The sequence below is a fragment of the Meleagris gallopavo genome, chromosome 9 (assembly GCF_000146605.3).
Source record: "Meleagris gallopavo isolate NT-WF06-2002-E0010 breed Aviagen turkey brand Nicholas breeding stock chromosome 9, Turkey_5.1, whole genome shotgun sequence".
Lineage (NCBI taxonomy): Eukaryota > Metazoa > Chordata > Aves > Galliformes > Phasianidae > Meleagris > Meleagris gallopavo.
Genome location: NC_015019.2, coordinates 863,415 through 878,424, shown reverse-complemented (window position 1 = coordinate 878,424; position 15,010 = coordinate 863,415). Strand labels below are relative to the sequence as shown.

The 15,010-nt window shown below is 51.7% G+C and overlaps 3 protein-coding genes across 5 annotated transcripts in view; 2 read left to right on the top strand and 1 right to left on the bottom strand.

The window, feature by feature from the left end:
* The first annotated feature begins 41 nt into the window (after positions 1–41).
* MTCP1 (mature T cell proliferation 1) lies at positions 42–3,251 on the top strand. Of its 2 annotated transcripts, XM_019618072.2 has the most exons (5): positions 42–127; positions 1,443–2,549; positions 2,651–2,821; positions 2,976–3,027; positions 3,109–3,251. In XM_019618072.2, exons 2-4 carry the CDS (start codon positions 2,442–2,444, stop codon positions 3,021–3,023), a joined length of 327 nt encoding a protein of 108 aa, XP_019473617.1. In that variant the 5' UTR covers positions 42–127; positions 1,443–2,441; the 3' UTR covers positions 3,024–3,027; positions 3,109–3,251. The 2 variants fall into 2 exon arrangements, with proteins under 2 accessions (XP_019473617.1, XP_003205678.1); XM_003205630.3 differs by lacking the exon at positions 42–127 and having other exon boundaries at positions 134–2,549.
* On the top strand, positions 45–8,321 carry CMC4 (C-X9-C motif containing 4). Of its 2 annotated transcripts, none has more exons than XM_010715009.3 (3): positions 45–127; positions 4,210–4,277; positions 6,813–8,321. In XM_010715009.3, exons 2-3 carry the CDS (start codon positions 4,220–4,222, stop codon positions 6,974–6,976), a joined length of 222 nt encoding a protein of 73 aa, XP_010713311.1. In that variant the 5' UTR covers positions 45–127; positions 4,210–4,219; the 3' UTR covers positions 6,977–8,321. The 2 variants fall into 2 exon arrangements, with proteins under 2 accessions (XP_010713311.1, XP_010713309.1); XM_010715007.3 differs by lacking the exon at positions 45–127 and adding an exon at positions 3,152–3,289.
* A 480-nt stretch (positions 8,322–8,801) lies between these two features.
* Positions 8,802–15,010, bottom strand: part of FUNDC2 (FUN14 domain containing 2) — a 7,439-nt gene continuing 1,230 nt past the window's right edge. The window contains exons 2-5 of the mRNA XM_010715132.2: positions 14,584–14,800; positions 13,312–13,387; positions 12,282–12,416; positions 8,802–11,613 (exon numbers count right to left, since the gene is read on the bottom strand). Coding sequence (XP_010713434.1) covers positions 11,536–11,613; positions 12,282–12,416; positions 13,312–13,387; positions 14,584–14,800 — 506 coding nt within the window. The 3' untranslated portion in view covers positions 8,802–11,535. The remainder of the gene's footprint in view (positions 11,614–12,281; positions 12,417–13,311; positions 13,388–14,583; positions 14,801–15,010) is intronic.

Here is a 15,010-nt window from a genome sequence, read left to right as displayed (position 1 = left end):
GGCGGGCTCCGGAGCCCCGAGCCGCACGGCCCGGCACCGCCCGGGTTGCTGCGTGGTGCCGAGAGGAGCGGCGGTGCCGTCGGAGCGTGACGCTGCAGTCTGGGTGCCGCCCGGGGGCTGTTCGTAGGTGCGGGTTACAAACGGGGCGCTGGAAGGATCGGTTTGTAGCGCTTGTTTGAGGGCTCAGCGAGCTGACTTTTTTTTTCAGCCCCGCCTTCCTAAGGGCTCTTGTTGCTTGCTGATAAAATCGGTGAGAAAGTAGGAATTGGAGACGTTTTTCCCTTCCTGGAGTTGCACTGTGGCTGTCTCAGCCTGTGTCTGGCCGCAGCTCCCCTTTCCTCGCTGTGTTTGGATCACTGATATCCCCGTCCTGCTCCAAACCAAGAGCAGTTTTGCCTGACCTGCAGCTTGTCTGGCAGCACAACCCTCAGCCTTCCATCCTGAGCCTACAGCTGTGGAGTCTGGGGGAAGTTTGGGTCTGATTAAAGGGGCGAAGGCTGAAAAGAAGACCACAAATTGCTGCCTGTTCTGCTCCGGGTCCTCAGTGTGAGACCTCACTCTGTGTACCCATCACACCACCACGTGTGTGCACAGGGGGCTCAGCCATACACGTTGTGCTGTAGTCCTCTTGACTGCAGCTCAGCAAGCCTGAAGCAGGCCCGTGTTGGGATAGGAGAGGTTACCTGCTGTAGGACATGGTGGTGTTTGCTTACTGATGTTACTCTTCCACTGCTGAATCAGTGCTGAGCTGACGGCGTCTCCTCTTTCTGTAGAAATTCCAGCTTCAAACAGGCTATGAAAGCAAAGTTGTTTTGGGGGCATGATGGAGCTTTTGGCATTTTACCACAGAGTAGGAGAGTGTCCTGGCCAAATTCCAACCTGGGTAATTACATTCTGCTGACTGAAAATGAGCAGCAGTGATTGCTGCCTTTCACTGCCGGGCAAAGCACACATAGGCTTGAATTTGTGAACAAAATAGGGTAAAGCAGAATGACTCGGGCTTACAGAAACATCACTGTAACTCTCATAGCTCGTTCCTGAAGGTCTTGTGAGGTTGGTTTGGCTGCTGTTGCATTCCTGCCGATGCCAGAAGCCCGACTGCTGGGGCACTGCTTGGAATGGCTGTAAGGCATTGCAGGACGGCAGTGGTGCTCTTTGTGTCACACCTCCACATTCCCACACATCAAGCAAGGGAACAAACAGAACAGGAGAAAAAAGAAATATTAAAAGAGCGTTCCAGTCCTAAATTGCTGTGACAGTGCTGTTGGGGCTGACCTGTGGTTGGTGTTTTGTTTTCAGAAAGGCTGAGTGGCCCTTTGGTTCCAAAAGGTAGAGAACCACAAGTGTACGGTATAGAAGGCAACGTGGAAGTGTGTTTCCTGTTCTGTCTGTATAACAATATTTTTCTCTCCCTGACCTTCCCTGCTTTATTTTGTACCCAGATGTTCTTGCCTCTGTCTGAAACATGCCTTGTAACTTCACACGCTTTTGGAAGATCACTGTGTTTCGCTGGGATAGGAATATTGCATCTGCTTCATAGCAGGAAGATGTTACATGTATTGCAGCTTAATTCTGTTCTACTTTAAACCTAGATAAAGAATGAAGACTGTCCGTACCATTTTGATTACCTCTTCTAGGGTTCAAAGAGAGAATCATTTTCCCAGACCTCCGCTTGCTAATGGCTCAGCTTGATCTAAGCAGTGTACAGACAAACTTGCTGATAAACCAAAACCCTTTTGGGAAGAGCCACCTCCATGTCCCAAATTCCGTTCCTCCTGCTGATGTCGTTGGCTCTTGGTAAGCACCTTAAGTCTGAACCACACGAAGTGACGAGAGCTGCTCATGAGAAGATGGTGTGAGTGTGGACCACGCTGCCGTGCCCATAAGGGATGAGAGGAAGGACCTGCACAATGACAGCTCCGCGAGTTCCCAGTCTGAGTCTCCAGCATATGGAGTCTCATGCTTTGTCTCCAGATTGATCTCCGTTCTCTTTAAGCTAATTGCACCTGCTGTCACAAGTTTTGCTTTTGGGATTTAGACCGTCGTTAACCACAGAACTCCTGCCTCGGTCACATCTTTATTTTTCTTCCCCCCCATCATTTTGCACGAAGACTGTTAATAGGACTGTTAGCGGAATAAGCAAAGCCAATATTCACAGGGTTTAACCGTGCACCTACAGCACCTTTTGCCCCAGAATGCCTTACAAACGCCGCTCAGCACACGCCTCCCACAGCACAACCCGCCCAGAGACCTCCTTCCACCCGGCCACCACCTCAACCTCCCAGAGCCACTTCTAGGGACGTTTCGGCGCGTAGCATCTCCCACCGTAGGCCGGCCGCCCCCCGAGGTGCCTTTCAGCTCCCAGAGCTCTCCCCACGGATGTCCTGGGAACGAAGGAGCTGATGCCACACGCCTGACGGAGCGCAGAGGAGTGACAGGGGATGGCTGAAGGAGGGCAGGCCGGCGCTCCCCCCGTGCGGCTGTGGGTGCGACGCGTAGGTGTGTACTGCGATGAGCACCGCAGAACGTGGCTCGTGGCTGCGGAAGAGGCAAGTGTCCTTTGGGCTTCGCCGGGATTGTAGCTTTGCTGTCGCAGGTGCCTCTCCTGCGTTGCCAGTAACTGCCTCCTCTCTTTGTTGCTTTCCACCAGGAGGAAGGTATGCTGAGGGCTCGGATCCAAAGAGTTCAGGTTCCCCTGGGTGAGGCGCTGCGACCCAGCCAGCTCCCCCCATCCCGGCTGCCTCACATGTGGCAGCTGTCCCAGGGTGAGCAGTACAGGGATAGTAACTCTCGCGTTTGGGAGATAGAGCACCATCTCATGGTAAGGATGGTGGCGACAATAGACCATAGTCATTCCTGTTTGTGAAGTCATTTGAGATCCTTGAGGGACGGCAGAGGACTGTTATTGTATTGAAGTCCAGTAGCTCTCAGCCCAGTAACTGCAGCCGTATTGAACTTTTCCTTGTCGCTTACAGCTCGGTGGTGTTGAAGAACTGCTGCTTAAACTCGTGCCTGGTGATTAATCTGGTATGTGGAGACATTACCCCTGCTTTGTACTGTGCTCTGTTTATTCCCCGTCATTCTTTAATATGAATTTTTGTCTTTCAGGAGCAGTGGCTCTAGGAAGATGTCCTTGTATGTTTTGTACAATAAATGATTCTCTCTCCACTGAAATGCGGCCACCCCTGAGGTGGAAGCAGTTAAACAACACACAGCAACATCACATGAGTTTAGGACAGGCAGTGAAGAGGAGTATCGTGCCCAACTGAAACATCAGGGGGAGTTCTAGGTAGGCAGAATGTAATTGCCCTATGATGTGGAGCTTGGCCAGGATGCTGGAAATAGGCAATAGAAGTACTGTAGGGCAGGGGATGGGCAGGAGGCTGACAGCAGCCCCGACTCGAGGCAGGGCTGAGCTGTGGCACTGCAGGGACTGAAGTCCTGTGCTGTGTACAGCCACAGCAGTGCTTTCATTCCGAGCTCTCCCACCCCACTGCTGCTCCCCCCACTTTTTGTTTGTCTGTTGGTTTCTCATGAGATCCCGGTGACGGGTGGGTGCTGCAGCTGCAGAAAGTCAAACTGATGGCCCGATGTCCGCTTTCTGGGAATCTGATAATGGCAGAGCTGTTTCTTTTGGGGGAATCCCAGGAGGATTTCTCTTGCAACAAAAAATCCCCCCTTGTTGTTTTTCTGGGACGAACATAACGATGATGTTCTGCTGTTTTTCCCAAGTTCCTCCTCCAGATGCAGTTGCATGGCTGTGCCAAACTCCGGGATGCACAGAGCTCGCAGAGAGGGCTCATCTTTTAGCAAAAGGTTTAAAGGCATAGAACTGTTAAAAAAGAGCCGTGTTCATGTGAGTCGTTGTTGGAATCTTTGTGCTTCCAAGTGGAAAAGAACACACTTCGACCAGGGGAAAAGGGAAAGGCCTTCAGGCGTAGCTCCTAGAACTTCCCTGTGCGTTGACGGCCTCCAGCCAGGCCCAAGGGTGCGTTGGGAGGCAGCTGGCAGGTTGCTCCCCAGGAAAGGAGTGCTGTGAGCATTTTGTGTGTTCATTGGGAGTGTGGGGAATCCCGTCTGTTGGCAGCAGGTGCATCCTGACCACCTGCAATAGGGAGGGAAGCCAGGAGCTCTTTGCTCAAAGGCGCTGTTTTGCCCCCTGCTTTCCCCAAACGTTATTTCTACAGTAACATTTTCCTGTCGTTTTAGTTCTCTGAACATGTCCCAGAAGGATCCCTGCCAGAAACAAGCCTGTGAAATACAGAAATGCTTGCAAGGTACCGAGCATCATTTTGTCTTTTTGGTGTCTTGAGTTTTGGTGGAACCTTGTTCTTTTCACATCTCCCCGTTCTCCTTTCACTTGAGGAGGAAGCGAGCAAGCACATGAGCGTGACCTGACCACAAAGCCAACAAAATTGCAGCGACTGGTTTTAAAAGAATTCCTTTGTGCTTGATTGTAAGGAGCGAGACACCACGAGAACACAACGCAGCGTTTCTCACAGCTTTTCCAAGCTGAGCATTCTCTGTGCCGTAGCGGGAGGCTGTGTGTAGTCTCAGGACTGAGCTGTAGGCGGGGAGAGCCAGACGCTGTGAGAGCTGTGTTGGAGTGGGAGGTGAGGCTGTGGGTGGGTGGAGCGAGGACACACAGAGCTTGGAGCTCCGGGCACAGAGATGCCTGCAGGAGCAGCCAGGTGTGTGCCTGGCTTGGGGGCAGCAGGTGGACCGAGGGCCTCTCGGAGGCCTTCACAGCTGTTTTGTGTGAATTGAGCAAAATTAGTCGTTGGGAAAATGGAGGTTAGGTGATAACGTGCTTCAGGTGCCTGAGCTGGGGAAGGCAGGTTGGTTACTTGCAGAGAAAAATATACTTCTAAAAAATGTAGTTGCTAAAAATGGGATTTATAAGACATTGGAACATTTCTGTGTGTGCACGCAGCTCAGCCACATTGGGAAGAGTGTTTTCTGAGTCACCCAGCAGAGCTCTGTGTGTGAGGAGCTTTGCTGGAGGGTGACTGGCTGTGAGCCCAGGGCCGAGGGTAACAGCAGTGCTAGCAGCAGCTGGGCATGTTAGCCAAAATGGAGCAGAGGGATGGCTCCATTTTGCTCCTGTTGTGGTTACAGCTGGTGTGGTAACAGCCCCTGATGGCTGGGGAATGGCATGGGAGGAGGAACATGGGGGAGAAGCAGGGAGCAGCAGCATTCAGTCAGTGGATATCCGTGTTTTCTGGGATTGTTTATTCGGAAGCTGTGTTCAGCTCAAAGGAAGGGCTCCAATAATCCTCGCCTTGCATCCCCAGCACTTGTAAACATGCTTTGCTTTTGGTGTTTGGCCCTCTTCTGGTCCCGTTATGACAGTGCTGTTTTTGTGACTTTCACAGAGGTTATTCCAAGTGATGTACTCTCATAGGTTTGTGTACAGATGTGATCTGAATGGCTCAGTGCTACCAAAGAGGCTTTTCCTCTGCTGCGTGCACACCTCACTGCCCCACCACTCCTGTGGCCAACATTTCAGTGAGCTGTTGGTTGTGCTGTGATATTGCCCCAGTCGCACAGATGAAGCAGCTGAGTTGACAGCAGAGCAATTCTTCCTGCAAGAATTAATGCAGTAGAGGAAGTAAAGCAGAGCCTGAAGTGACCAGTGCACACAGATGGTGTGGAGGATGAGGACAGGAGCAGGGAGGTGCAGCTTCTCAAAGCCATTTTGCAGAGGATCACTGTTTCAAAAGATGTTGCCTGCTTCCTCTGTGAGACTGAATGCCCACTGTAAACCATAAACTTGATCTGTGTTTTGCCATCCATCGTATGATTGCCTTTCTGGAGTGATCCCCAATGGGTAGCAGGGCATAGCTGTGGAAACAGAGCTGCACGGGGATGGTTAGGAGAACCCTTGGAGCGTGTGTGGTAGGAACACGATGGCAGGGAGGTGTCAGCTCTCCTTCCCAAGTCTGTGCCTTCTGCGCTGCCAGCTTCCTCCGGAACCCCCAGAGCAGCTGGGGCTTTGGGCAGCAGGTGGAGCTGAAGGTGTTCTTCCCAAGGCACCAGCTCCTTTGGCCCTGCTTTCTGAGGGCTGGGCAGAAGCCCTGGTGGGGCTGAGCCCCCGCTGTCACATATCAGTCAGGATGAGGTGGGCAGTGTCATCCCCAGGACATGGCTGGCAGCTCATCCCATCTCACAGTGTCTGAGAGCATGCTCCTGGGAAGGAAAGGAGAGGTGAAGGCAGCACTGAGACGTGGCTGAAGGCCTCCCCGAGCTGGAGGTGGGAGCTCAGTGCAGAAGGGCTCCCGTTGCTGCTTTGGCTTCCTGTGAGCACTGCTGTGCAGAGCCGCATCCTGCCCACAGCAGGCTGATGGTGGGAGGGCTGCAGCCACACGGCCCGCCCCTTCCTCTCCCAGCCCTCCGGGGATGGCAGGTGCACTTGTCCCCTTTTATACCAACTCCTCTTTGCAAGCTCTTAATTTTTCTGCCGTACACCTTGCAGTGATGAGGCAGCTGGGCTGATCCAGCTGAAAAGCACTCGGGTTAAAAAAGTAGGGAGCAAAGGGGCAGCACAGACAGGGAAACTTCATTCCTCCTGATGCAATAGATGCAAAACTGGGGAACTGAATGTGCTCCTGTCCATAGCAGCAGGGCTGACAGCTTCCTACCCAGCTGACAGCAAAGGGAGATTGTAGAGCAGGGGAAGTGGTGGAGTGTCGGTGAGCAGGGCGTGCTTTTCAAAGCAGGGCACCACCCAGCAGCCCAGGGTCAGACACGTCCCCCCAGGGAACAAAACCAGCTCTCCTGTGTAGACTTGGTGTCTCCTTCTTATTTTCCAGCGAACAACTACGTGGAGTCTAAGTGTGAAGCTGTGCTTCGAGAGATGAGGAAGTGCTGTGCCCGGTACCCCAAGGGCAGATCCATCTGTTGTTCAGGTTTTGAGAAAGAAGAGAGAGAAAAGCGTAAAGCTACTTCAGAAGGAATTCCCCCACCACCTCAGTAATACAAAGCAGCTCCAGCAGGTGCCAGAGCATGGACTCACCTGCGGAGCCCAGGTGTGTGTTTTTGAGCCTTCTCTAGACTTTCTGGAAAGCCAGAGGGCTCCTAGAACACACCACCCCGCGCACCAAAAAGCATAACGCAGTACCAAGAGATGGCCTGGTTGACAGACTTTATTTTCTGTACCAAAACATCATCTACATTGTCCTCGCATTGCATCCGTGTCTGTGAAAAATCAATCTGACGTGTTTAGAATGCTTACCTTACTCTAACCTATCCTTGCTCTCAAAATGGAGGGCTGGAACCAAGTTACTGTGGCGTCTGGAGGGGGAGGTACAGGAAATGTGCTCTTAAGAGTGAGTTTAAGTGTGACACATGAAAACAAAGTCCATTTTGACACAGCAAAGGTATTGCTGCCGTCGGGCAGCAGTTCTAGGCAACATTCACCTGTCCAGGGGTTCAAGCTCAAGAATGGGAATCGGGTCTGGGGTTTGTTCCCAGGTCTTGCATAGCTCACGGTGACCACGCGTCACTCTGCCTAAGTGCCTCACTTTCCCCCTGGACAGTTTAGATGACTTTCTATTTGAATTGCCTACACGCTGCTATTTGCATGACAATAAAGATGTTACAGGAACATTATTTCAGGGATTGCTACAGGAATAGGATCTTTTTTTAAAAAAAGAAAAAAAGAAAAAGCAATATTCGTTTGGAAATCCTGACTGTTGATATAAAATTTATAAATTTCTGTATAATTGAAGACCTTTAAGCAATATGTTACCAATCCAGCATATCTGGGTGTGCTGGAACCCAGAGGCCTATCACAAAGCCCTGGGCTAGATCCAAGAACCGATTTAGGTGCCACTTCTGAACACACAGTTGTAGGCACTCTCTGTCAGTACAGCACTTCAGACTCACACACAACCCAATCCGTCTGTGTCTGGACCCCAGGGAGAGGTGGCTCTTCAGTAACTCTCACCTGTGCAGCAGAATTTCCTGTGACCTGTAGGAAGAGCTCGGTAGTCAGGTTCCTGCATCACCCTTCAGAGCTGCCTCTGTCTCTCCGTCCACTGTAGCAGGAGTCCAGGCACCTCAGTGGGTGCCAAGTCCATTGCAGGGCCCAGGCACCGAAATACCAGACTTCGAACCCACTAGGCTCCTAACTCTGTCATTAGATCTAGCCGTAAAGGACTTTTGTGCTGTGATAATTAACTACAAAATACAGCTTCTATAAACAGACCACTGTAGTCTAGGCACAATAGTTGAGTGTATTGAAGCCTAGAACGGCAAACCATCTGTACCTGCTGCTCTGAAATACCATAACACGAAATAAATGACTGGAACAAACTGCAGTCTGAGTGTGGTTGTTTACTGAGAGCACAACACAGCTGTAAGCTGGGCTGCTTGGCTACATGTGATATCATCAGGTTGAAATAGAAGCTGCTCGGTATTTTTATAACTGGGACTCGGGCTCAGATTAATTCAGGGATAGCCCTGCCCTCCCACCCCACAAAAAAATGACAATGACAAAGTGGGGGTGATGGGGCAGGTGGTAGGCTTGGAAAGTGGAGGAAAAGGATGACAACAACGAGAAGCAGCTCAAACATTTCACAAGTGGCTCATTTTTCCCTCCTGCCCTATCCGAGTAGGAGCAGTGGGAAGAAAATCGCTACTGCACACCAAACAGAGTTGTTCAGGCTCCTGCTGCACCTCCTTAAAGGAAACCTTTGTCTCCGTGCCCAGTTCCGCTCAGGTGGAACAAACTTGGTCAGCTGTGAGGGTGAGATGAAGACATGCAGGTTCCCGAGGAGTCAGCAGATCTCACACAGAAATTAAAGCAAAACCGTTTAATAAAATATCACTTCAACAAGCATTTACATATAATATATAAAAAGACTTTAAAAAGCCTAGTGTGTTTTAAACCCTCCCGTGCTGGCACGGATGCCAGAAGTGGCTGACACAAGAACAAAAGGGACGTGTGTGTTGGAGGGGTGGGGGGAAGACCTCATCTTGGCACCTGCAATAACAGAAATGCATCCCCACAGGTTGATGGGGCACCAGAACTCGCAGTGTGGGCACACAGCATCCACCACCACCAGCCACGAGTCTCACACTGGCACAGCAGAAAGATTTGCCAGCTCCCAGCTGCTCCCTGCCCACCTTCACACCCAACAGAATTTGCCTCAACCGCTCTCTTCCCCTTGCAGCAGTTACTGAGATGTCCTGGCTCCCTCTCTGGGCCATTCCTCTCTGCAGCAGCAGATGAGGACCCCATGGAACAGAATGCAGTACCTCCCACCATGGGCAGACAGTGCCTGACCAGAGGCTGGAGGGCAGCCCTAAGGCCTGTTAATGATTTACCTTCATTTTGTCCCTGGAGAAAGGTTTGTAAAGAACAGTGCATGCCAGTTGGGTTACTCAACACACCAGGCAGAGGGGAAGCAACACTTCCCCTCCAGGAGCAAGAGATGCCCTGCGATACAAATGTATTAATTCACACACATTCAGCTATGCAGGTTTCCTACAAACACCTGCTTTTTTTTTTTTTTGTCACTCCACTCCCAAGCATGAATTTATTGAGGATCTATTTGCTGCATCACTTCACTCCTGCAGCCCCTGATGGCTTTCCTAAAAGTCATCATTAAAAGGATGCAAGCCCAGCTGCTCCTCCCTTCACCCCAGAAGCAGAGATACCAATTTCTGCTTCTTGACTGCCTGCAGTGTGAGAAAAACACCAACTAGATCAAAGTGTTGCCACAATCACACTTCAATCAGAGGCGAAACAAAGCTAACGGCTGTCAGTGCTCATCCCAAAACCTCTGGAGGCTGAACCCACACTTCCAGCCCTCTCAGCAGCTCTCTGGGGACGAGTCCCCCTTTTACCCACACCAGAACCAGCCACGTATGTTCAGAATGGCATCACACAGCACAAGAGATGGGCTGGAGCACGTCCTGGTCACTCACACACATCACTGTTCTCCAGCTTGTTCCCTGTGAAGGGTGTGCTGACCCACATAAACATTCTGGGGAAGAACACCTATCTGTACCTGCTGAAGGACATCACCCCGAGGTCATTCAAGTCCCCACACTCTGCCAAGTGCTGTTGCCAATCCAGCATGGCCATTGCAGAACACCTCTAAGATACAGAGATTCCATTTTTCTTGTGGGTTAGAGTTCTGCTCTGCACACAACTGTCCCAAGAGCAGCTGAGCCCTGCACCAGGCTACTGCTGTCAGAAATATACAAGGGGATTAGGCAAGCAGCTTTTTGGGGGGGGTGGGGAGGGAAACAGTAAATTCAAAGAAAAAAGGAACATAACCAAGGCAAAGAGCATGGAAACTGCCTACTCCTACAAAGGAGGCATACCCTGGTTTTCCCCCAGTTTTTATCGTTTAAGCATAAGCACCCTGCTTCTTGTAAGCAGAAAGGTCAGAGATGGTGCTCAAAGCAGTTCTAACCAGATTTCTCATCCTCCCCCTTCCATTCCAATGGAGCTGGCATAAAGGAACCTGGATCAGTGCAACGTACCCTGAACAGGGATGCAATTCCTACCTGCAATCCCATCCCAAGCAGTTACAGCTTTAAGAGCATCAACATCAAAGCAGCCGGAGGTCACGGCAGACCTAGAAACACTGCTCTGAGCCCCAAGGTGGCTTACAGTAAGTGGCACAGCAGAAATACGCACTGCTTGTGCCAGCCAGCCTGCCACAGGCAGGGGAGCACCCTGGGACCAGCCCACCACAGGAAGAGAGCACCTCAGCACACCTCAGAAGCTGGCAGCTAGTGACTGAGCAAGGTGCTGTATGGAACAGGAAGCTGGGAGACCTTCAGAACACAACAGGGAGGGGGCCCCGAGTGACACGCACCGTGCTCAGTTTCCATCAGCAGCACCAGAGCTGCACTTCCAGTAAGAGCTATAAATAACAGCAGAGGGAAAGCCAAACAGCCACCTATGTGCAGTGCAGAGGCAGGGAAAGGGAGAGAACCCCTGCCACACACAAAGTATGAATGTGCTTCTTACCCACCTGCCTTGGGCACAGCCCACACTGTCCCTCAGCACCTCTGCAGCCACACCAGAGGACAGCCAAGCACATCTGCACTTCACACACCAGCTCTGCACAGATGGAAGCTCAGGCTTTCCAGCGACCAGGGCAGAGAAAGTGCAAGATAAATAGCAGTGAGGAGCTGACAGCTGGTGTACACATATACTGGCAGACAAACGTAGGTCCCAGGCACTGGAGAAGAAGCATGTTATAGAGATTTCTCTGCCATTACATGTTTATGAGGCTGCAACTCATCCAGCAACCTGGGGCTAGGCATATTCAGTGGGGAAAGGAATCACTATGATACACTGAAGTCAAAAGCTTTCAGGCCAATACAGCACCCAAACAGTCCAGACAGGTAAAAGTTGGAAATCAAAAGCAGAGTTGTAAGAAATAAGGGCTGGAACCTGTGAGTGTAGGGGCTGCAGGGGCTGAACCTGCTGGAAACTACCACTGACTTCTACATTAGAGGAAGAGGAAGAAGAGGACAGGGAGGCTGAGCATGATGAGTCGACTGTAGTTCCTAGGAAGCCATTCCAAGCAGAAATCCTCCAGCAAACCCTCCAGTCAGGATAACATTCTTCTTCAGAAATACGATCACCTAAGCATAGGAGAGAAGAGCCAGAAGTGTACCCCAACAGCAGCAGTCTCTCACCCACCCTCCCCACGGTAAGGCACCTCAGGCTGTTCTCTGAGGTGGGTAATGCTTGGAGTGAGTAATGCTCAGCCCCAAAGTCCCCCCCAAGCTCCCCACTGTACGCACAGCTCCTGAGCTGTGACACAGCCCCAGCACTGCCCAGACTCTCCAACAGCTGTCACACAGCCAGAGCCCACATAAACCCCCCCCCATATCAGACACATGAGGCTCTGCCACAGGCAGCACACTGTGACAATGGCAGAAGGGGCTGCTGATAGACGCACGTGCTGCTCCATGGTACTGCAGAGCCCAGTGCAACCAGGCCACTCCCCTGCTAGATCTGCTTTTTTCCCTTCCCACCCCTCCAAATCCAGCACGGAAGCTTCTTGAGCCTTCCTCCCCACCCCTGCAATCCCAACACATTTTCCTTTAATCCCAAGGAATTTGCACAACACACGGTGAGCTGGCATCATGCCGAGATGCCTCAAATACTGTTTGCCATCTCACTAGCTTCGTTTTTACACAAGCACTCCCCCTTTGCATGTGCATGACAGAAAAATCCAGGAGTCCATCCCATTTTTTGCTGTCCCACCAGCAGGATACCTGCACACACCTTGGAAGAGCTGTCTCACCTCATCCACTTTGCTTTTCACTTCTGGAGACATTTTGTTACTGCTGCTGTGAAACTTCAGCTGCTGCTTGGCTTTGTTTACATCACGTTCCACGAGCTTCCAGTCAACTTTGATGTATCCTGTATGGTTTGCAATCTAGAATTTCGAGGGGCGGAATGAAAGACTGAAGTGAAGTACTGTCAGGAACAGAACCCCCCTGCCCACTTACCCACCCCCTTCTCACACCCTGGAGCAGCAGATCAAGAGAGGATGAGCACACAAGCTTAAACAGCAGGCAACGCACCACCTCTTTGGTATATTAATTGTCCTGCAACATCTGCCTCCCTCAGTAATCCTCTAGAAGAAGGGCACACTACAGCTTACCCTGTTTCAGCCCCTCCTCTAACACAAAGCTGGCACCCCCTCCCCCTCACAACTGCCACATCCGCTGCTGGGACGCTCTGCAGCTCTCCTGCTGCTGTGGGTGGACTCTGCTATTAATAGCCAGTTCCTCCCTAAGTATTTTATCTGGTCAGGATGATTCAAGGGTGAAGCTCTCCAGGCTCAGAGCAAGCTGTGGGCTTTCAGCAGAACAGGAAGAGTGAGATAGAGCACCTCAGGAGCAAACAACCAAAGACTGCTGAGTGAGCCTCCTGAGGGAGGTCTAGGCTGCATTTCAGGATATCCAAGAGATTCCCCTCAGTTCCAGAGTTCTTAGAAACCAGAAGGACAGAGAGATTCTCTCCTCCTCCTCAGCACATTACAAAGACCCTCATCTGTTTTAGCCCGACTCCTCAGGTAGCACATCAGAGACACAAGTACACGTTCTAATTAACTTCATAAGCAGCATCTGAGCACAGCTCCAGTTCTAACATGCTGTGGTTACAGTACCTGTGGGGATGGGCTGCTGTGTGTGCCAAGGAACATTGCACAGCATCCAGAGCTGTGCAGAGCAGGGAACACCCCACATGTCCCAACAAGCAGCCATCAGACACAACCCATCCTTACCACCAGCACTTTTCAGGAGGCCTGGCCCACCCTTCGTACCCACCTGAAGCAGGAAAAAGCCGCCTCCCACCGCTGTTGCTGCCAGCTTTCCAACCTTCTGGAAGATGAATCCAGTACACCTGCAAACCAACCAGGATCCAGTGAGAACAGGACACCACTCACATCCCTCAGCACACATCCCACAGACAGTTCTGCCTTTGGTGCTAATTGCTCAATGCTCAGAGACAGCCTGACTAACAGCACAAGCAAGCCACGTGCAAGCAGAGAAAAAGGGAAAGAATTTGTGCCCAGTCAAGTGAGATGCTTTACAACTTTCTACTCCTCACTATGGCATTCCAGGCTTTCACAGTTCTGATTCTCCTCTCTTCAACACCAGTGCCCTCCCAAAAGCTAACTGCAAACACGTGATTTAACCAAAATCAACTCGTGATTTTGGCAGGGTACTCTGTTTTTTTGAGTAGCAACATTTGTGAAAGAATTTCTTCACAGTAGAGGTGACGAAGCTCTGGAACAGGCTGCTCAGGGAGGTTGTGGATTCTCCGCTGGAGATATTCAAGACCCAGCTGGATGACTACTTGTGCAGCCTGCAGTAGGGTCCTGCTTTGCAGGGGGCTTGGACTCAATGATCTCCAGAGCTCCCTTCCAGCCCCTATGATACTGTGATCATCTTCAAAAGGAGAGCTGGCAGCACGCCTGCTGCTGCTCCACAGAAGAGCACAGAAATCAGATCACAAGCCTACAGCTTCTTTGTTGCCTGAACAACTTTTACTTTTCATTTCTCAAATGAGAAACTGCTGATGCAATGGTTCAAAGTTACACTAGTCTCAAACATGGTTTTAAACTTTCAGCACTGCTATAGCCACCAGAGCTCCAGCAGGCAGCACCCTGAGTACAGAGCTGGGCGTATTGTGTCACTCAAAGCAACCTTTGCTTTGACCACAGTTCCCCCATCAACACAGCATAACAACACAGCAAGCTGCTCTTGCCCATTTTTTAATAGAAACACTTGGTGAAGTTACCCGAGAAGCTGGTAGCTTGGATTTGTTATGACAAAATGATCCATCACACACTTTTAAACAGTTATCTCTGCGTCACATAAAGACGGGGGCAGCAAGACGCTGTGAGCAAAGCCACAAGCTCCACCCAGAGCACCCAAACTCCAAACAGGCAGCGTGCCAACAGCACCAGCGTGCAAGGCACGGCCATGTGCTCCCAGGTGAGGCGTTGGCGCAGACCCCCAGCACACAGCCACCCCTCAAGGAGAACACTGCTGTAAGAGCGAGGACTGCCTTCTCCACACAGAGCTGCCACTCACCATCCCGTCACCCCTCCGATCACCAGCTGCGTGGCCACGTTGTACTTCTCGGCACTCGACCCGGAGCTGGGGGCAAAGACCTTCTTCCACCACGGCCGGCTCTTGGTGTACTCGGCCAGGTCCAGCACGTTGAAGGCGTCCTCCTTCCTTCCTGCGGGAGGGCGGGCACGGAGCTGAACGACGGAGCCGCCAAGCCTCCCGCCTCGCAGGGCTCGCCCTCACACCCCGCCCAGGCCTCACCCCGCCGTTCCCGCGCTCCGGGCCCCTGAGGGAGGGCAGCGGGCTTCTGGGCCCGGCTCCTCAGCGCGCACAGGCGCAGGCCGCACCGCCCGCCCGAGGCGTCGCTACTGGAAATAGCGCCGCATAGACCCCACAGGGAGCGCCCAACGGGACCGCCCAGCCGCCAGGATACGGGACCGAGAGGAGG